The 21,389-nt window shown below is 43.8% G+C and overlaps 5 protein-coding genes across 8 annotated transcripts in view; 3 read left to right on the top strand and 2 right to left on the bottom strand.

Annotated features, from left to right (window-relative positions):
* AFF4 (ALF transcription elongation factor 4) overlaps positions 1 to 4,825 on the top strand; it is a 72,277-nt gene extending 67,452 nt beyond the window's left edge. For all 3 annotated transcript variants that reach the window (XM_033097072.1, XM_033097070.1, XM_033097071.1), the window contains one exon: positions 129 to 4,825. In XM_033097072.1, coding sequence (XP_032952963.1) covers positions 129 to 256 — 128 coding nt within the window. In that variant the 3' untranslated portion in view covers positions 257 to 4,825. The remainder of the gene's footprint in view (positions 1 to 128) is intronic.
* A 1,758-nt stretch (positions 4,826 to 6,583) lies between these two features.
* LEAP2 (liver enriched antimicrobial peptide 2) lies at positions 6,584 to 7,647 on the bottom strand. Its single transcript, XM_033097068.1, has 3 exons — positions 7,499 to 7,647; positions 7,157 to 7,296; positions 6,584 to 6,852 (listed from the first exon to the last, which is right to left on the bottom strand). The coding sequence occupies exons 1-3, from the start codon at positions 7,553 to 7,555 to the stop codon at positions 6,816 to 6,818; spliced, it is 234 nt and encodes a 77-aa protein (XP_032952959.1). The 5' UTR covers positions 7,556 to 7,647; the 3' UTR covers positions 6,584 to 6,815.
* Positions 7,648 to 12,528: 4,881 nt separating this feature from the next.
* LOC117017112 (cytochrome b-c1 complex subunit 8) lies at positions 12,529 to 14,159 on the bottom strand. The gene is given in 4 exon segments (XM_033097051.1): positions 12,529 to 12,728; positions 13,360 to 13,527; positions 13,689 to 13,752; positions 13,754 to 14,159. Coding segments are annotated over 4 exon segments (375 nt in total). The 5' UTR covers positions 13,802 to 14,159; the 3' UTR covers positions 12,529 to 12,633.
* LOC117017059 (uncharacterized) lies at positions 14,029 to 15,388 on the top strand (the record flags this gene model as incomplete). The annotated part of the gene is given in 2 exon segments (XM_033096945.1): positions 14,029 to 14,610; positions 14,613 to 15,388. Coding segments are annotated over 2 exon segments (738 nt in total), but the record flags the coding sequence as incomplete, so codon positions are not given.
* Positions 14,266 to 19,618, top strand: GDF9 (growth differentiation factor 9). 2 transcript variants are annotated; one of them, XM_033097050.1, is made up of 3 exons: positions 14,266 to 14,368; positions 16,076 to 16,271; positions 17,412 to 19,618. In XM_033097050.1, exons 2-3 carry the CDS (start codon positions 16,139 to 16,141, stop codon positions 18,383 to 18,385), a joined length of 1,107 nt encoding a protein of 368 aa, XP_032952941.1. In that variant the 5' UTR covers positions 14,266 to 14,368; positions 16,076 to 16,138; the 3' UTR covers positions 18,386 to 19,618. The 2 variants fall into 2 exon arrangements, with proteins under 2 accessions (XP_032952941.1, XP_032952940.1); XM_033097049.1 differs by lacking the exon at positions 14,266 to 14,368 and having other exon boundaries at positions 15,629 to 16,271.
* The last annotated feature ends 1,771 nt before the right edge of the window (positions 19,619 to 21,389 follow it).

The raw sequence follows: 21,389 nt of genomic DNA, 5'->3' as shown, positions 1-21,389 counted from the left end.
ACAGTTATTTTAGTGTAGGAGGGAGTACTTTTTGACTTCATATGAATTCTATTTCAGTATGGACTAAACATTTTAAAGCAGTGATTCAAAGAGTGTACATCATTTAATGAGTGTTTTTGGTTTTCTAGAATTCTTTGCTGAACTGGATAAAGTAATGGGCCCTCTCATCTTTAACGCAAGCATCATGACAGACCTAGTTCGTTACACCCGGCAGGGACTGCACTGGCTTCGCCAGGATGCCAAGTTGATATCGTGAACTGAACACATTCTCGTTGCCTCTGATTTTCTCCACAACACTGTGTTACATCGCGAAGGAAAACTGCCATAACACGCCACCTAGTCGACACTAAGAACGAGGAATGGTTTTCTCCTCCCTGGTTCATGTTTTATTGTTTTGTATACCCCAAAGCCATCGTGTCAGTTGATCCTTCAATATTCCCAATATGAAAAATTATTTAAATGCTTTTAAATCTGCAGCACATTGATAAGATGGTTTCAGTGATGTGTAATAATTGAAATTCCAGTTGCAATTCATAACTAATCAACTGAAATTCTATTTATTTTAATTTTTTAAGTTCCCAGATTGGGGCTAGTTTAAAACAGTTATTTCTGCCTATAAATTTATCCTGTTAAGTATTTAGCATAAAGTAGGCATTTTTATTTATATATTTCGGGAGCTTTGTTACCTAATGTCTTTTTGTGGTAGCTCTTCTAAGAGTAAGAGTTGGTTCATCTAAAATATGGACATGTTCTTTCAACACCTACTACCTGATAATATTTCAAATCTTAACTACAATTTTATTAATGCAGAAATTATACTTAGTATTAAGGATATTCTTCTACGTATGAAAAATCAAATAGGAGAAGATAGCATTCTATGTGGATGTAAAATGAAATGTGTCTGATTTGGTATGCATTATTTCAAGAACTGTGAATGTGTGTTAATAACACTATAACAATCACAAGGTGACTATAACTTGCATTTAATGCATTACAAAAGAGGGCAGGCAGACTTTCTAGGAGAAGCATAGCACGTGAAGGGTATCATAAAAGGACAATCTTGAACTTTATGGATTTTATTAAAACCATGTGTTCTTTTTTGTTGCTGATTATTTGACACTTCATTGAAACAGAGCAAGTTACTATTGAACAAAGATGATCCAACTCCTGAGGGTTGCTGCCTATATCTCTTTCATTGATGATGTTTGAAGGGTAAACTCTCTCTTTAGAATTCTTATTTCAAAAAATTTTTTCCACATTAGATTGTGATGCTCTGATACATGCAGTGATGGATGTAGGAACGGGCTGGAGCTTTGGTGTGTGTGCTTTTGCTTTATAACTTAGAGTTCTAATGCCTGATGTAGAGATGATGAATTTCTCCTTTTAAACCTGTTTTGTAATTACTCCCTCTGTATTATGAAGGCCTTCATCAGTGATGTATCTTTCTGATGGGATCAGAAAATTCACACTAGAAAAGTACCTAACTAGGTTCAATGTGGGCTTTCTTGGGAAGGGGTGGGGAGTAGGGGTAGAGCTTAAGAAGCCAGCTCTGTAAGAGTTGTATGTCCCAAGTACCTTTCCCTGTAAGGTGCATATAGGAGTCGGAGGTGAGAAATATTCCCTCTATCCTTTGTTTTTAGTGCCCCTATCATGTCTGGTGTGCCTTAAATCTTACCTTTAAATGAAGACTCTATGGACTGTTTACAGATGAAGTTTTACACTAGGACCAGATTGCCCATACTGTTGGTCTTCGGCAGCGATGTTAAATCCTTCCCTTTTAAATCTTCCTTTAAGGTCACATAAAGAAGCATCCTTTCAGAAAAGCTAATGCTTTGGTACATGACTTAGTCTAACCTATTGGGTAATGCTGCTTCAAAACGTAGTTTGTCCTTCTCCCCATTCCAAAAAAATGAATCCATCCAATCAGAAAAAGGGATTGTCCTGCTATTTATAGATGATTGCAAAGGCTTGAAATGGGAAAGAAGGGATAGAAAGTCTCCAAGCCCCGTGGTGCAGTGCATCCTCGGTGTTGTGTCTCTTTTACACTTATTTCTGAAACTAGTGAACTTTCATTGTCCTGTGGCCTATTTCTAGAGCTTCTTAACTGTTTTGTACCTCAAGTTGTTTTTGCATATCATTGAAGATTGAAATCTACACATTGTGTTGAATTTAAAGTTTTTCTCGTGGAGAAATTACCTCTGATATCTTCTAACTTAATTTTCATGTGTTTTAGGAACAGTTTTCCTTATGAGGACAACTTCTCAGTGACCATGGTAGTTATTCAGTAAGAAACTTGCCACTGTTGACCCAGTAGCCACATGTCCTGGCCTTCTCTGACTCCTCTGGCTCTGATTCCTTCCCTTGCAGTGATGGCTTTAGAAATGGGGAAGTACCCTCTGAGATTTTAGACGTTGAGCAGCAGCGGCTTCTGGGCACCTCTGAGTTCCGGTGTGATCTGGTGTCTCGTGTGTCCTAAAAGGCAGCAGGAGCGCCTCTGGGCTTACACTGATACTGTGTTAAAGCAGAGCTTCCTGCGTGTTTTAGGGTGCTGCTCTAAGATACTGTGTCAAGTCCTGGAGAATGAATTTTGCAAGCTTTTCACTGTGGAGGGTTTTGCCCACCATGTGGTAATGGGCAGTGGATCAATATCCTATCCTAAATAATTGAATTTTCAATGTAATAGTCTGGAAACACCACTCCCTCTCCTCCGAGGCCTTCTCCTCCAGAGTTCTGTCTGTGTCTTCATCTGCTCCAGCACATACTTTGGACTCCTAGACAGGTGACCATTCCTCCTTCCTCAATAGGTAACTTCGGTGTTCTCTAACCATTTAAAACTGAATTTGACAAGTGGCTAAAAACATAACTTAGTCTGAAACTTGTACTTAATACGTAGTTAATTATAGAAATAGCAACTATTTAGAAACTTACTCTGTTGACTGCTCTGTAAAACCACACTTGTATACCAGGAGGCAGCAGCCTGCACCATTGGACTCTTTACAGGCAACCCACGGACAGATTGCGATTGCAGTGGATGAAGTTGTTACATGGTAGTCTTGCCCAGCCTGGGCTGGGCTGTGGGGAGCGCTTCCTCGGGGTGATTTCAAGCTTCTGCAGTCCCGCCCAGGCCCAGTCTGGCGGGGGAGCGTTCGGCCCATTTCTTGCCTCCGTGCCACCTTTCTCCGGGCAAGTAGCCAAGAACTGACCTTCTAAGAATGAGTACTTCAATTAAATTTACAGCTGTAGTTGCTGAAGAGTGGAGAAGGTTGCCCACCACTAATTGAATTCTCCAATGTAGAAGCAATCTAGAGTCATGTGTGCACGTGCCCACACATGCCTGTGCTCTGGGGCGCTCGCACTGAGGCATGGGGCTGCACTTTGAATGACACACTCGTGGCTTTATTAGATTTGCTGTTGTCGTCGTCGTTTTTAATTGTTTCCTTCTTTTCATTAAAGAAAGGTTTAATCAGCTAGATCAGACAGCATCATTTTGTGTTCAGTGGCAGACACTTTGGGAAATTTCCTTTAGTGAATGAGCTTGCATTTTGAAGCAAGTGCCTACAAAAGGCACCTTATTCTAAATGAAAGTCCGGGCCCTGGCGGCCGCCAGCTCTCTGGAGTTTCAGAGCAGCCTGCCAGTGGCCGCCCCAGTCTGCAATGCCTCGTCGTCGTGCAGAGGAGAGCACGCCGTGCACTCTTCCAGGTGTGAGGGTATGCGACTTTGGATTTTAAAATTACGTACACATACACACTTTATATATATATGTATGTATGTATGTATGTATGTATGAAAACATGAAATTAGTTTGTCCAAATGTGTGTGTGTAGTATTTTAGCTTAGTGCAACTATTTCCACATTATTTATTAAATTGATCTAAGACACTTTCTTGTTGACACCTTGAATATTAATGTTCAAGGGTGCAATGTGTATTCCTTTTAGATCGTTAAAGCTTAATTACTATGATTTGTAGTAAATTAACTTTTAAAATATATTTGAGCCCTTCTGTAGTATAACAGGACTCTTACAGGGTGGGAAGGATTTTAATTTTCCAGTTGCTTATTGAACAAAATGGCCTCACTCTGTATTTTGAATTATAGGAGTTTGTGTCTGGGTCCCAGAAACATCTACTGGGAACCATTGTTTTAGGGAGATTGTGATGATTTTTCTAAAAAAGCGTAAGAAAGTTGGGAAAGCATTTTAGATCCATATAGACTCCTATAACTCATTTTCCCTAATTAAGTGGAACACAGATACCATTTCAATTTCATGCATCAGTGTGTTGGAGAGGCAGACTTTTTTCCAATAATAAAAAATACTGCAGATTTAAGGTTGCTATTCAGTAAGATAAATAGAAGAGGTAAATATGGAATAACTTGGAATATATAGTGACAAGAGTCCAAAATGGTCATGTTTGTGAGTATACCTTTCACATACTTACTAAAGGGAAATTGAATTTAGACCCCTCGACCCTAGAACCACGCTGGCAAGTGACAGGAAGTAAGTTATTACTAGTTGATAAAGTGGATGCTGATTCTATTCCATTGAACCCTATGGTTAATTAGAACTGCCTCCAGAAAGAGGGATGGAAAGAATACTTAAGTCTCTTCTTTTCAATAGAATCTGGCCACAGAATATGGCATCTGTGAGTTGAGTTTAAACTCAGTCATATAGCTCATTAAGCATCCTAAAATAGCAGCCTAAGTGATTGTCATGTAATGAAGTTGACTTTGGGGAATGTCAGCATTGACCTTCCCTTGCCACCATTGCTCAGCTAAGCATAAATTGCCATTCTTAAAAAGAAACAAAAAAGCTCCCTAAATGAGCATGGAAAAAAAAACTCCCACCCAGAAATTCTAGTAACACTCAGTTTTGACCTCTTCCAGCTTCTACATGGGGTTTCTTTTCAGCTTTTAACCATTGGAATTTTCTACCTGGTGTGCTCCTCTCTGGAAAACTATTTGGAAATGCTGCCTTTCAAGTCAATGCCATGATTATCCATACTGTTGAGTTTGTTGTTGCTGTTCAAGAAGTGTCCCCATTTTACAACTTCACGCACACACCTGGCAAATCATTGACATGAGTATTCAACAGTACTGGGGTGGGGTGGGGTGGGGTGGGGTGGGGTGGGACGGGACAGGGCGGGGCTCACCCACACAGCTGGCCCAATTGGCAATGCCTGAAAAGGTACCACCTTTAGCTGTGGCATTGGTAAGCACGGTTATGAAAATTTCTATCTAGCCTCCGTTTTGAATGGTTTTAAGAAATTTTGTATATGGAGGATGGAAATGCTTATATATTTATTTTAAATCCTTTTATTTGAAATTAAAATTATTTGGTGAATAAACAGTTTGCTATTTGGGGAGGGTTTTGGAGGGGAGGTAATGCCGCTAATAAAAGCCTTGTTGATTCTGCAGAGAGGTACTGTTAGTGTCTGATTGGATGCCTTTGTTTTGTACATGATCCACATCTTTGTTTTACATTTCTTTTATCCAAAATATTTAGGCATCTGACATTTTCAACCAAAATTTCAATTATATACTGTGATTTTTATTTGTTGCAATACGTTAAAATTTCAGAGGTACTTTGGGGCTCAAAAACTAGGATTTCTAAGTCAGTATGTGCATTTCACATAATAAAGCTGTTAATGGTGAGCAAAGTATTATATACTAACTAGATTTTTCCACATCTGTATAGTATATTATATGTATTTTGTGGTATTGAGATTATAGAAAGTTTAGAGTGTCAAACATGCGTTTAATGTGTATTTTTAAACAAATTTATGGCAATTAAAATATTTGGAGACAAGGGTATCACATTTCAATTTGTAAAGATCTTTTTAACTCTACTGTGTCATTAAGATGCTTTGTATAATGCCAAACCATAGCTGGAGAAACTAAGTTTAATAAATATCAAATAGATTTTCTGTATTAAACTTTATAAACACTGTGCTCTTTACACTTCTTTAACTCTTACTCTGCCCTCTTCATGTAATTTCTGTTTTGTGTTTCAGAGTCCAATGCTACTCTTCTTTAAAAGTCTGGTCCCACTAGTGCAGGTCTCATTTTCTGATTACAGAAATTATGCACTTGCTGGCCACGGGTCCCTTTGCACAGATCAAAATTCACTGTGCTCCATCAGAAACCTCATACAAATCCTCTTTGCTGTTCTTGGTGGCTTGGGCTTTTATCATTTTATTAAAGTAGATTTTTCTTCCAGTCCTGCCTTCTGATCAGTCATAGACGAACTTGGACACATCATCAAGTAGTGAGTGACACATACATATTGGCCATCTTTGGCACCTCACTGAACAGTTCTTTACAGGGAGCGAAGGGCTAGGATCACAGCTTATGAACTTGCCAAGTCTGGTCATGTAGCTGTTACTAAACATACCTTTAGCCTGCCGTTGTGTTATTTCTTGAAGAAATGTTAACTCGCACTACTTTTGTTACTACTCACTGTTAACTTTACAGATTGAAAAGTAACACATCATTCATTATTAGGTAATGCTGTTTTTTTTCTGTAGTGTACAAAGTGAATCCTTCTCCTCAAAGGTTTGAATTACAGACTGCCAAAATTTCAATTTAAGACATTTAATAGTATACGTAGAAAAATAAACTCTAAATTGACAAGTTTATGCTCATCTAAATATCAGCATTCTAAAAAGAAACGGAGACCAAATTAAAGCATACATCTGTCTTTAAATTTTAAAAACACAAGATTGCTTCACTTAAGTGTCTCCAGCCAAAATGCAGTTACTCAATATTCCATAGAACGGAGCATTGTAGGAGAGTGCTGTCCTCTTTCCCTCGTATGTCCATCACTCCTGGGCCACACTTAGGGAACAGCGTCTTTTTCTAAGGGAAAAGGAAAGGTGGTTTTTAGGACAAAGGTAGCAGTGCCCAGAGCCAGCCTGCTGTTTCCTTCCCCTGGTTGATGTGTCCAGTCTCGGGAAGACTGAAGAAAGGAAAGGTACCACTCATGGTACCTGTGAGGGGCTGTTCCTGGCTCTTAGCTCCTGAGGGATTCTCCTGCATGGAGTTCCCAGACTCAGTCTTCCATCCTAGTTTTACTCCTAAAGTCTGCGTGTGCAGACTGCTCTCTCCTGTACCCGGATGCCCGGGCCTCTGGCTCAGCCTTGCTCCCGGGGTTGTGGAGTACCTGCATAGCCTGGTGATACACTCAGAATCGTCCCGGCAAGAGGCTCCAATGGGCCTGAGGGAAACCCCTCTCCAAAAGGGGGTCATTCTCCGCAGCCTTCTCTTTGCTGAACTCAGCTCTGGTATTGGAGAGCCATCTACCTGTAGGGCAAAGACAGATTCACCTCAGATATGGAAGAGTAGACACCCTGCAGCACTCCTCGGAAGAACGATCATTCCCAGGATGCTGTAGGCTGAGCGCGGAGGAACTATTCCTCAGGACAAGCTGCCTGTCAGGTTCTGCTTATGGTCCCACCACCACCACCACCCTCCCCACACGTCCACGTATATATCGTTTACTCACCTGGCCCAACAGCAACAGACAGATCACAAGCAGTGCAACGAGTTTGAGGTGCCACATCGTGACACGGGGGTGGGGGCGGGATGTTGGAGCCTGTGAAAGCCAGGGACAGTTCCCACTTCCTTTTATAGACTGAAATCTGCCTCTCTCATGGTTGCCAGGTGAGACGGGGCAAAGTTTATTTTTGCAATCAGGGTCGGTTTAATAAGTTAATGTCTACCACAGGAATGTGCTCAAGGCCTGTCTTTCGGGCACGTTGTATTGACTGATACCTGGACTTTGAGTGATGATGTTGCTGGCTTGGACCCTTTCACCCATTTTAGCAAAAGTCAGCACTACCCCCTCCCCTTTGAAAGCCACGTGAAGCCATAAAGGGAGGCCAGGCACCTAGCCAGATTTTGATTCTAAAATAGCTCAGTGAGATCACTTTAAGCAAAATAGAATTCTAATAATGAGGTCTTCAGAAATAGCGTTGACCCGGTTCAGCCTTGTCTAGGAAAGAAGCACTGATCTATTGTGTTACAGGAAATTGGATAAGGCCCTTGTCTCCCTGCTGTGGGAGGATGCTTCAGCGAGCATGGTCTGCAGTGCCCCAGGTCCCCTATTTGTGCAGGTGGACTGTCGTCCTAATTATCTGCTTGAGATCATCTCCCTAGAAGAATGGAGACCTGGCTCTGGAAAGTTCCAACTTTGGCCTACCTGCCCCCTCCCAGGGGAAGGACAATCAGGACTGGTGTGGGACTTCACTTGAACCATGGTTGGATTGAAGGAACGAGTATAGGTTGATTTTTCTGGGTTTTTAAAAAAGTGAATGAGGAGGTAGCAGGGGCTCCTACATCACTGGGAGAGCTTGTGTGGTGGTGACAAAACCTTGAATTACGGGCTTTCCTCCCAGTAGGTGACTGGGGCCTTCTAAAGAGAGTGTCCTCCTAGCAGCCTCATGGAAGCTGGCCCAGGGCTGAGCTATCTCCAAAGCCCCAAACCTGCAGGTTTAGCAATTGCTGCAGGCTTCTGCACCTAGACAGGGCATGTACCTAAATCATGAGTAGTTTTGGGTGCTTATTACATGACACGTGCATTTTCATAAACTTGGGGGAAAGGTGTGAATTCTGAGTAAAGAGATTTACAGGACTTGAGATCTTCCTATGACCTGGATTAGCCAACAAGACAAATGCAACAAGATTCTTTCTCGGCCCGACATCGCCATGAAAACTGCTGATCCCTCTTCCCAAGGCCCTTCTCATCTTCAGAGGTTAGATATATGCTGAGATCCTGCCTGTTCCCCAAGGAAAGGTGGAGGAGATGCAGCACAGCTGAAGGGGCTGAATGGTCACCAGTTGTCTTGCCAAGGGGGCAGAGGGTGGTATGGCGGCCTGAGGCGGGACTGGGAGGGATGTGACTCCACAGATCTATCTGTCCCAGCTCCAGTCCTCTCAGGACACTGGAGCCAAGCCTGGAGGGAGACACCACTGATTGCACTTTAGGAACATTAAGAAGCAGACCTCCGCTAAACCCACCTAACCAACCCTGCGAGTTCGAGACAGGTTAGCTGCTCCTTCTCTTTACCCTGAGCGTGGATCCTGAATGACCCCAGGAAGGGGCTGAACTAGGAACTTTTGTGGGATGGGGAAGAGGCTATGTGGTGACCCAGTGAACATTGGGTAAGAACACAAGTCCGATTAGATAAGCAAAAGACTGCACAACGTGATGTCCTAGAGCTAGTTGGGTCTGTGGCCTCGGTGCCAGCCTCCCCTTACTCAGCCTGGAGTGATGTCCAAATGTGATTTGGAAACTGCTTGCTTCTCAGTGGGCACTTGCTCCTAATCCTCCATTTCTGCCTTCTTGCGCTCCAAGCAAAATCAAGCTAGCCTTCTGTCTTGACTTAGAAAGCCGATACCACAGCCCAGGGAGGGTCCCAGGCCCCTGTGCATAGGGGAAAAAAGGACCATTCATCGTCATGGGTGTGACAGCCCGGCAGAAGTCTTTGTGGCTCAAGCCTCTATCTTACATGCCACCTCGCCTCCCAAAAGAAAGGAGTCATCAGTGACTGCCTGTGGAAGGAAGCACTGTTAGGGAGAGCATTTCAACATAGGTCTAAACTAACTCTGCAGTTGTTTTAAGTTCAATATGGAAGAAAAATCAAACTTTTAAAAGCAAAGTGGCATCCAGGCAGCATTAAGCTGAGGCTACAGCAGTTGTCCACCGCCATCCCACCCCCTTGTGTCATTGTTGAAGGCCTATTCCTGACATTTGAAAAACTGAAAATGTTTAAAAGTCACGGACTCTCTGCAATCAAGTATTTTGCTGAATAAATAAACGCAACTAACTGCTCCTTCTAGGGAAAGGCCCACGCAGGCTTTAACAATTTCAGCCATAATGAGAAGAATGCGTGGCTGGGAGGTGGGAGTGGGGGTCTCGGCAGAGTAACTGAGCACAGGCCAGCCCTTCCCCTTGGGCTTTTGTCTCTTGTTCTGTCAGGGAGATGGGAGGTCCCTGAGGCCTCTGACACTGACATGTGGCAGTTCCAATGATTAATTGACAAGATGAAAAGGAGACTGAAGCACGTTTGATAGTTTATAGCTTGGTACCTCTGAGCACAACTCCCAGGGATTTTCTGCTTCTGAAAAAAGTGCCTGAAGTGACGGAAGAGGGTGTAGCCCCCAGATGTCTGAAACACATTCCAGGTGGAGAGATCGTTAGGGCTTGACAGTAATTGGAAACTATTTTGCTGTCCCTGAGCAGGAGATACCTAATAAAAAATGAAAGACTTTCCTGAAATGGAAAAACTTTTCCAGGTAAAATTTCAACAAAGGGTCAAAGTGTATTCGCTCTTTTGCTGGCTGGAGCTGGCACGGACTTGTGGGCTTGTCCTAGGTAGGGCCACATGTCCGCGGCTGTGTTGGCAGACGGACCAGAGTTCCCTTCTGCAGCGGGGAGATGAAAGCCCTGATGGGGGAAGGAGCACTGCTGCAGAAAAGCAGGGCCAAACAAGCATCAGCTGTGCCCCAGGTGTCAAAGCCACACCCAGGGCTGGAGGCTCCAGGTGGGTGGGTTACAGGCGTTCAGGCTCACAGCAGTGGTCCCTCTTCTTTCCCTTAAGAGACTTTACCCAAGTTTTCCTTTTCTTTAACGATTTCTACAGATAGAATAGTCAGGAAAATGATCGCAGATTCCTTATCACGTACAGGAGCACTGAGCTAACTCACCACATTCTACCTCCCCTCAGCACCCTGCTACACAGAGTTCTGTGCCCCCACGTTTACGGAGGGAAGCCCTTTGGTGAGAGACAGGCTTAAAGCAGCCTTGAACAATTTGATCCCAAAGCAGCTCAGCTTCTATGAGGGCTTCTCAGGAGGGCACTTCTGGGATGAAAGGGATTCAGACCAATGCGCTCAGTGCTGAGAAAGGGATGTTTGATTTTGAGCTGTTATCTCCAAAGGAGTCAAAGAAAGTCAGTCTGTGGGTAAAATGAAGTCAAAAGGGTGGGAAAGGGGGCCATCACCCCTAGGAAGCTTGGGGCTAAAATCAGAGGGAGAAAGTGAGAGATGAAGGAATGACAGTGGTCCTCCCGTGGTGTGTGGACCTGGTAAAACCACGTCAAGTTAAGGATGGGTGCATTTACACCTTCAGGTCCACAGCTCTCATCAGATTCTCAAAAAAGTCCATGACCCAAATGCTGCAGATCACAGCAAGCCCTGAGAAAAAATTTGGGCAAAGAGCCAAATAGGAAAATTAGACCGTGTTTGGTGAGGTCTCATCGTATAGCTATCCTTCAGACTTGCACCACCCTGCCAGACTACTACATATCACTCATTTCACTGTCACTGCAACCCTATGGCTTTGTATAACACATCTGTTTTATGGACAAGTTCAAAGCTCAGGAATGTGGGTTTCTTGCCTGTGTCACACAGGGAGGAAGCAACAGTTAAAGGGTATGGACCCAATGTCACTCAACCATCCCTCCTTATCCTGCCTCACAATCAATGCAATTTACCTTACTGAATTTTTTTTTGTTTGATTTTAATTTTGGTTTCTAAAAGTCAAGAACAATCATTAGAATAAGAACATACAACCTGGGCGAGAAGCTGAGCTACACTGTGAAAGTTGCTGCTCTGGACCGACAGGAAGGGTCCTTAGGTTTCTAGAAATGGAGCAGGGAAGCAGAAGCATAAAACTGCCAACACCTACCCCAACCATCTCCTAGTGAAAGGAAAAAGGTAACTTTTCTACTAAAAAGATAATTCAAAGGCTCTAGAATGAGTAAACTGTTGGGGGCCAAAGTGGTTAAAAACCAGTTAGCAACCTGGTACAAACACAACCAGTGTGCGCCCCCAGCTCTAGAGGCCAAGGCGTCACCTCACCCCCTCCTTTTATAGGTGACTTCCCCTCAGGCTAAGGAAGGCCTGCCTTAGGAGGAAAGGCAGTATAGTATACCTTCAAGAGCATAAACTTTAGTGCCAAACTACACCATTCACTAGCTGTGTAATTCAGGGCAAATTACTTAACCTCTCTGTGCCTGTGTCCTCTTCTGCAAAGCGAGCGTAACAATGATATTTCAAAGGTAACTGTGAGGTTTAAAAGAACTCATTTGTGTAAAGGGCTAAGAAGAGTACCGGACACAGAGTAATTACAATATAGTTAGTAGATTTTATTGTTATTACCATGTTTCCCCGAAAATAAGACCGGGTCTTACATTAATTTTTGCTCCAAAAGACGCATTAGGGCTTATGTTCAGAGGATGTCATGCTGAAAAATCATGCTAGGGCTTATTTTCCAGTTAGGTCTTATTTTCGGGGCAACACGGTATGGGAGCGGGGACAGGAACTAAAACGCCCCACTGTCCCTGCCATACCTTGCAGAAGTAGTTGCAGTTACTTTCTTGTAGATAATAGAACAAGGGGTGAGGCCTGCTCCTTCACCAAACTCCCAGACTAGCCAAAATTGTTCAGGACTCATCTGGGGAGGGGAGTTCATGAACTTGAATGCTAGCAATCACACCAAGGACCGCTCACAAAAATGCAAACTCACAACAGTGCAGCCCATAAGAAGTTTATTGTGTCTTCAAGACACTACAAGGTCGACTCCTCTCCCAGAGAAGGGTCTTTCGGAAACAGGGAACCATTCTCTGGATGAGTTGCTCATCTGTCATTTTCATAGATAGCTGGATCCTTCCTCTTGGATTTTTCAAACTCCTGGGTCCCCCATGTGTAGAGAAGATAAAACGCCACAAATGCTTTAAAAATCAAAAGTGAGAGTAAGCAGTCAGCATATATAAAAGGGTCCCATCCTTCCTGAATCACAACAGATCCTGCCCTCCTGTCTCTAGTTTTCAAAAAACACTTTTAAACCAGAGGATCAAGAACCACTACTTTACACATGCATTTTATAGGTGACCAAGAGATGGGTCTACCCAGGAAATTCTGTCATCGAACCTGCCCAATCTCTCCCCTGTTGCACATTTTAAAATATTTTAATAATGTGATAAAACTAACATAACAAAATCCACCAGTCAACTACTCTTTTGAAGTGTACACTTCTGTGGTTTTTAGCAAATTCACAATGTTGTGCTGCTGCACCTTTAACACTAAGCAAGTTCATCCCTAAGAAAGAAGTGGGTAAAAATGACCTCAGAGGAGTCGCTGGAGTCACCCAATTGACCTTGGGCCAGTCATTAAGTTCTCTGTGACTCAGTTTCCTCATCTGTAGGATGATATGACTAGTTCGAGGGCCCTCAGGAATTTTCAATGAGAAAACGTGTGTGTGGCAAGCTGCAGAGCGCCTGCCCGACAGCAAGCGCTCGATGAGGGGCCCCGCAGGTAGCACTGGTGATGGGAGCCCAGCCCGGACCCGGCCAGGGCACTCACGCGGCGCCGAGCGAAGGATGGACGCCTGAATGCGGCGCAGCACGTTGGGGATGCCCTTGGTGAAGTAGTGCGGGAAGGCGCGCTGCTCGAAGGGCGACAAGCTGTAGGTGATCACATGCCGTACCCGTGTCAGGTTCCCAAACGCACGGCCCATGGTGGCGGCGGCACCTGCAGGACCGAGGGTGGACCGGCGCTTCGTTCATTCCCAGGACGCTCCGCCCCCAACCCGACAGGGCCACCCCGGCGCTCCTCATCCTCCCCAGCCCAGGCGGAGCCCCCACCCTCCTAGGGGGCCACCAGGACCACGCCACCGGACCCCATGCCCGTACCGGGGTCACCTCGCCCTCCACAGTGGCGGGATGCACCGGCCTCCGTCCGCCACTTCCGGTAAGTGTCGGAAGCCGCTCTAGGCGGCCGTGACGTCACTTCCGGAAAATACCATTTTCCTGCTGCCTCCGGGGAAGGAGCCGTTGGCCCCCGTTCCGGAGAGAAGTGCCCTGGCCGGGTGACCCTGTGTGTGGGCGGTGCCTGGGCCGGGGGGCGTGGGTCCCCGCTGAGGACTCGGACTGAGGGTTCCCCCCACCCCGGCCCTCACCCCTCTCCTCGGCTCCCCCGCCTTTCGGTGGAGCCACAGGAAGTAGCTGGGTCCAGAAGGGGACAAAGAGGTGACGGGAAAGGGGCCAGCCGACCTCGAGGGCCGCGCTGGCCGGGCGCGTGTGCGAGGCCTCGGGCCGTGGAGAGCGCCCCCGAGGCCCGAGGCGGTGCCGCCCCGGGGCCGCGAACGCGGCGTTTTACACGGTCTTGCGCAGTCGTTACAGCTGGGTTCGGCTTTTTACGGACCATCAGCGACCCCAGTACCAAAGTCAGGGACTGAGATCTGGGGCTCCTCTGGGCCACCGCCGCCTGAGGATCCACGGGCAGGGTGTAGACTCTCCCAGGATAGAACAGAAAACGTTTTCTCAAATTCAGCCACACGCGTCCCCAAATACTTGTCAAGCAATTGGTAAAGGTCTGTTAGTGTTGGTAAGAGGGAAGGAAGAGGCTGCTTCCACGGCAGGCAGCTCCCCCGACCCTGTCCCCAGATGGCTTGGCCTGGGGTGGGTGTGCGGGGCCGGGGGGCGTAGGCCAGGATGCCCACCGTTCTCCCCTGTACTTCCCAGGGAGAGAGGCAAGGAGCGTTACCTGTGGGGCGTTACCGTGCTTTCTGAACGAGCTTTCTGCTTAAGGATGCTGTTTTCCTGTGCAGCTAGCTGACGGTTCTACTTGCTGTAGTGTCTGTAAATGTTTTGCTCATGGAATTGCTGGACATATGTAATCTAGCGCTAAGGTCTCATTCAACCGTTGGGGTGTGTTTTATAACCCTGCTTCTTAGGCATTGGCCAGGGAGGCTTGGCACGCAAGCAACTTAAAACTTGCAAACATACCTCAGTTTTATCATCCTGAGTCCTGTATCTTGTACCACGAGTGTGGGTTGCCTTTCTTCCAGTACAGCCTCTCCTTAGGCGTGGCACTGGATATTGCCTCATTTCAGCTATTCATGGGGCACTTTTTTCTCGTTTTTTTCTACAATGTAATCTCCAACCAGCTCTCAGCTCCAAGGCAAGAACATATATACTTGTAACAGTCAACAACCCAAATACCCTAGGAAATTCTACCACCATTTGAATGATTAATAAAGAAATAAGTAAAACATGTGTTTTCTAACTCTTGCAAACACCTCTAAATCTTTCAACTAAATATGTGTAGGTGAATGTGTGGACCAAACAAAGTAAAGACATCAACATGTTATACTTAAAAATGAGTCAAGGTTAACGGTGACGTCCTCTTTTAAGCAATGATATTGTATTCCAAGTACAAGTACGTATTCTGTACTAAGCTACATGGGAGAACTGGGCAACCTAACAGTTCTATGCGCTCTGGAATTTCAATACCAATTGTGACTTTTCTCTCACCCTCCAAATCAACGTGCAGTAAATAATTATTCTAAGCACCTGAAAGTGGGACAGGTGGTGATGGATGTAAGGGACAGAAAGAGTCAACTCAATACCATAAATGGTGTAACAGCAGATCTGCATGTCATCATGAATAATTAGTTAGCTTTTCCATGCTCCTTGGAACATTTTAAGCACCTAAGGAACATTTTAAGAATCCTAATCTCTCTCTAAAAGAAATTTAAAAAAAAAAGTGGTTTTATTTTAAAATCATTCCTCAATTTCTCTTAGCCTTAGTAGCTACTGCATTGGTATAATGACAACTTAAGAGGTTTCAAATAAGTGCCAGGAAAAAGGAGAGGAAAGACAACCAAATAAATCCATATCTAACGAGGGCAGATTGGATAAATAGGGTGTTACCAGCTGATAAAAATTACCTTCAGCTAGGCATCCTGGAGGTCTGATTACAGAAGTGACCCTAGCCTACCCACACACCTAAAATTTATTTAAGAGATCAACCTGGGCTCTTCCTGGCTTTTAGGAAGAAGACTGGTGTGTTTGCTCCTTGCTAGTTCTTCCAAGCCATGGGGCTTCCCAGCAAATGCTTTTTTGGGTTTTGTTGCTTTTCCTGGCTATGTTTTCTCACTAACGTTGGTTCTCAGGCTTCTAGGAGAGAAGCTCAGACTGCAGCTAGTGCTGAGTTGGAATCTGAGGTGGAACCTTGGTCCTTGCTGCAGCCTCTAGATGGGGAAGACAGAGCTGGCCTCTTTCCCCCTCTCTTTAAGGTTCTGTACGATGGGCAAGGTGGGGCCCCGAGGCTGCAGCCAGACTCCAGAGATTTGCGCTACATGAAGAGGCTCTATAAGGCATATGCTACCAAGGAGGGGATCCCTAAGTCCAACAGAAGTCACGTCTCCAACACCATTCGGCTCTTCACCCCCTATATCCAGCGCAAGCGGGTTCCTGCGGACCCAGTGACAGGTATGAAGGAGCAGATTGGTTAATGGATAGAGGGAAGATGAGAGGCCTGGCTGCATTGCGGTTTCAGAAAGAAGCTGGGCCTTGCTCCTTGAAGTGCATTTTACTTTGCATGATACGTAGTAGCCAAATTCAAGCAAATCTGTTACTTGGTCTAAGTGTTTCTTCTAATGCCCTCATGGGTTAAGATGGGCTAATAAGATAGAATTTTAGAGCTAGAAGAGACCTAATGGCTCTAAAGGATGAGGAAAGTGCTGCTGGAGAAGGTTAGTATCTTGTCCGAGATCATAGACTCCAGACTGGAAATCAGGTATTTTGACTTCCAGCTGCTTATTCTTCCCATTCTACCAATGCTGGCCTGAAAACGTGCCTAAAATATCTGATAGCTATTGGTGTGCTTACACAGGTTGTTTTCTCCTCGTTTGCTACTTTCTGTGAGAGGAAAGCTTAGGTCCCCCTATGGAACAGTAGGTCCTTACAAGAACAAAGTGTGGGTCAATAGTTTGACTCAGTATGTTGGTGACTATGTGTGAAAGGAGTAATGCATTAAAAAGAATCTTTATTCACTTGTTCACGGTTCTAATCCACCAGGTCAGTTGTGGCTGTTTAAAACCCTTCCTCCTTCCTGGTATCCTGTTGTATTATAGTGGTTTTAGACCCTCCATTTGTTGTCAAGCTCAAGTGTTCCAAATTAACTTAGACAATTAAGCTTTCTTTATTGACACCATCCATTAGGGCTTCGAATGTCTTAACAAGCCTAGTGTTTTTATTATAGTTTTCCCTCTAGAGACTCTCCAAGAGAAAAATACTACTTTCCTTAGCTTCCTCTATTTTTGGAGCAAATTATTAAGATTGTGAAACTTAAGAATGTAGTAATTCCCTGTTTTAATTCACTCCCAAAGCTGTTCCAACTTTCTGGTGACAAAACATCCACCTGTAGTTCTTGGGAATTCATTACGGCACCAATGATCTGCATTTTCTGTATACCCCCTATGACCCTCCCACCCCGCTTTTGTTTTGAGGCTTGAGGAAGTGGGAAAAGAAAAGGGAGAAAGCACGTTAGGAAGAACTAATTTCTTGATTTGACTTTCTATTCTGCTCTATTTGTATTCAAGCGCTACTGGTGGATTGTTTTCTCCCCAGGAACCGCTCCGTCCGTGGACCTGCTGTTTAACCTGGACCGTGTTACTGCTGTGGAACACTTACTGAAGTCCGTCTTGCTGTACACCTTCAACAACTCCGTTTCTTTTCCCTCTGCTGTCAAATGCGGGTACAGCCTGGTGATGAACGAGCCAGAGTCGTCTCGTAAGGCTCGCCCTCCAGCTCCACGCTCCTTTACCTTCAAACCACAGTTTGAATTTAGAAAGAAGTACACGTGGGTGGAGGTTGATGTGACCACTCTCCTTCAGCCTCTAGTGGCTTCTGACAAGAGAAGTATTCACATGTCTGTAAATGTTACCTGCGTGAATGACCAGCTGCAGGGTCCTTCAGCCCTGGACAGTCCATTGAAGCTGCCTCTTCTGGTACCGCCCTCACTGCTTTTATATCTGAACGACACAAGTGCTCAGGCGTATCACAGGTGGGATTCCCTCCACTATAAAAGGAGACCTTCACAGGCTCCTGGCCAGGAGAGAGGTCTGTCCGCCCGTCCCATGGAGGAAGAGGCTGCTAAGGGAGTAAGGTCTTCCCGTCACCGTCACCGGAGAGGTCAGGCAGCTGTCAGCTCGGAACTGAAGAAGCCTCTGGTTCCAGCTTCTTTCAATCTGAGTGAATACTTCAAACAGTTTCTTTTTCCCCAAAATGAGTGTGAGCTCCATGACTTTAGACTTAGCTTTAGTCAGCTGAAGTGGGACAACTGGATCGTGGCCCCGCAGAGATATAACCCTCGCTACTGTAAAGGGGACTGTCCCAGGGCTGTCGGGCATCGGTACGGCTCTCCAGTTCACACCGTGGTGCAGAACGTCATCTGCGAGAAGCAGCTGGACTCCTCAGTACCACGGCCATCGTGCGTGCCTGCCAAATACAGCCCTTTGAGTGTGTTGACCATTGAGCCCGATGGCTCAATCGCTTATAAAGAATATGAAGATATGATAGCCACCAAATGCACCTGTCGTTAACACGTGGTCCTCTAAAACCTTGAGCCTCTTTGGCAAAGTCAATGCCACGCACCTCTCTGTGCCTTTAGGAGAAAGCTTCATGTGTCAAATCTAAATAGAATGCAGCGTGTCTTGTATAAGGAGGAACCTGTGTACATTAGCACATTCAGTGGCATTTATCAGCGTAAGGAGATAACATCTGCCTTTCTTATTTGCACATGTACAATGAATGTAATTATTTTGGAGAGCTTTCAAATTTTTTCCCTGAGCGATTCCCCCTCACCCCCGTAAGTCTTGTTTTTGATGTTAAAAAAAACTTAATTAGCTTTTATCTTGGATGGAATTGCAGCTCTAAAAAGACAGTTCAGAGTGTTATATTATAGTCTTATTTAATGGAAGAATAAATTTCTAGCAGTGGCTTAAGTTTTCTGTGTGTGTTTATTAAATAAAGATTGCTTTTATGTGGTCATTTGGGAGGCAGAGGAAGTGTGCCTAAGAGCCAGTGTTGGCTCAACTTTTGATCTCTTTTTCAGAGTAAAAGAGAGGCTAACTTCTTTACCTAAATCCTGATGAAGGGAGGTTCACTGGAACTACAGAGTATGCAACAAAACCCATATCTGTTGTGTTAGTGTGACCGGAACAGAATATACTAACTCTGCTCATTAGATAGCTTGGATAAATTGGTTGATTCACATCAAACAATATAACATTTGTTCCATTTACTTAAAGGAAATTGCCTTGCAGATTTTTCCCAAGAAAATGGCAATATTCAAGATTTTAAAAATGTATTTTCTCCTTTATTTAAAATCTCTGACCCAATGGAAGGAAATCAAGGAGGATTTTTTTCCTTTGTTGTTTTGTTTGTTTGTTTTTGCCAGTTTCCCTCAGCTCCCATCACTCCATCCCCACATATATTTTTTCAGGTGGGTTTAGGACTGTTCCCACTAAACCAGCTGGCAGTGACTAGGTTCTACAGAGTGAGTATTGTTTGGATATGAGAGCTTATATGTGGATTGCCAATAAATCTACCTTGAGAGCGCCCTAGGGGCACAGTTAGGACTGATGCAGTGATTTCTGTCTCAGATTTCTAAAACCCTGATCTACAAACCAAAAGTAACTCCTAGATGCAAGAAGTACTTCCATTCCTACAAGTGTTCTTTTCTAGTGTTTAGTGTCTAAAGAAGTCAGCTGGGATTTTGGTATGGATTGTGTTGAATCTGTACATCAGTTTGGGGGGTATTGCCACCTTAACAATGCCGAGTCTTCAATCCATGAATATGGTATATTTTCCCATTTATTTAGAGCTTTCATTTCTTTCAACAATGTTTTATAATTTTTTAGTGTAAGTTTTACACTTTATCAGTTGTTAAATTTATTTCTAAGAATTTTATTCCTTTTGATGCTATTATGAATAAAATTGTTAATTTCATTTTTGGATTGTTTCCTGGTGCTATCTTGCATACACATTGTAAACCTGCACATACTAACATAAATGCTCTGTTCTGCTCATGACTTTTTCCTCTCGGAAACATTTTCAGAAAAATATGACCGAAACAAAGGGAGGCCCAATTGCCAAATAACTTTACCGTCTTATTGTGTAACTTGAAGGAGTCATTATTCTTTTGTAAATAAGGCTGCAAGTCTAGGAGATAAATGGTGTTTCAAGGGTTTTGTATCAACTTCTGTCAACTTTAGGAGTAAAAAATATCTGGAATGGAAAGGGCTTGAGTAATGGTGGCAACGTGCCATTAAATTTATTTGAAAGTAAGTTTCCCTTAAATATGGCTGTTTTCAAATGGACCACATGAAATGTATATCAGCTTAAAGGACCTCCTCATATTTCCCTAAACTGACTGACTTTTTTTTTCTGAAACAGGAATTTGTTTTGTTCTTTGTTTTTATTTTTCTCATGGCCTAGTTCTGTGGCAGAACGTGGAATGTGGTCTGCAATTTAAAGGTTTCAAACAGAAGAAAAAGAAGGGGTAGTTCTGATGGAAGTTAGGTATCAACGTCGATAACAAAATTAGGAACAGAAAACTGGTTCATCCTTGTAGGCAAGTTCTAAAATTGACTTACTTAAAAACATTTTTGTACAGTGTTTTGATGCTACAGCTGAGTAACGATAGCTTGAACTATAAGCTTGGCTTTTTTTTCTTATTTTTTTTTTAGACTTTATTTGTAAATCTAGTTTCACTCATAAGATAGTGTTAATATTCAGGACTGATATGTCTACTAAATTTAAACTTCAAAGATTCTCTTCTACACAATTGAGGAGGATACACTAGGCTCCCAACTGCCTCCTCCATATAAAACCTGTTTTTCTTGGGTTACTCTTATAAAAGCTGCCACTTTAGAAAATAAATGAGAAAAGGACAACAGTGATTTAAATCTGGAAATTCAAGGATGAGGCCACATCTGCCTTAAATAGATGCATTCAGCTTTGGTATTTAGTCCAGATGAGATACGCGGTCACTTAATGTGATGAGTGCCCTAGTATGCTAGGGAACAAAGGGCCATGTCAGGAGCCGGTTTTACCTTCAGCTCTGAATTTCCTGCTCTTTATCTGTTCAAATCAACTCCTGTGTTACGATGAATACTTTGTGTTTTGCTAATCAGCTTCAAGGGCAGCAGCCACTGGGACTTGGTTTAGAGCTCAGTTTAGACAGTCTGTGGGAAAAATAAAGTTGCTCTTTCGTGGGGTAAAGGAGGAAGTATTCATGGCTATATAGGTGATAAAAGAAAAATGCTCAGATGGAAGAACTTGGTCTATATCAAAACTTTAAGTGGTCAGTTTTAATTTGTAACTTTGGAAGGATTGCAACGTATAAAATGACAAATGAAGAGAAGTGAAAACATTTAAAATATTCTTTTACAGGATGTCAGTCCCAAAAACTTTCCGTAAGTATATAGATTGACTGAATGGATTGATACAATAAAAAAGTATGCTGTTTTATCCATTAACTGTTGTTTAAATAGAAGGAAAGATAAACACAACCAGGGGATCCACATTTCATCTTTTACCGGA

Source organism: Rhinolophus ferrumequinum, chromosome 24, assembly GCF_004115265.2.
Source record: "Rhinolophus ferrumequinum isolate MPI-CBG mRhiFer1 chromosome 24, mRhiFer1_v1.p, whole genome shotgun sequence".
Classification (NCBI taxonomy): domain Eukaryota; kingdom Metazoa; phylum Chordata; class Mammalia; order Chiroptera; family Rhinolophidae; genus Rhinolophus; species Rhinolophus ferrumequinum.
This window is presented reverse-complemented; position numbering and strand designations above follow the sequence as displayed.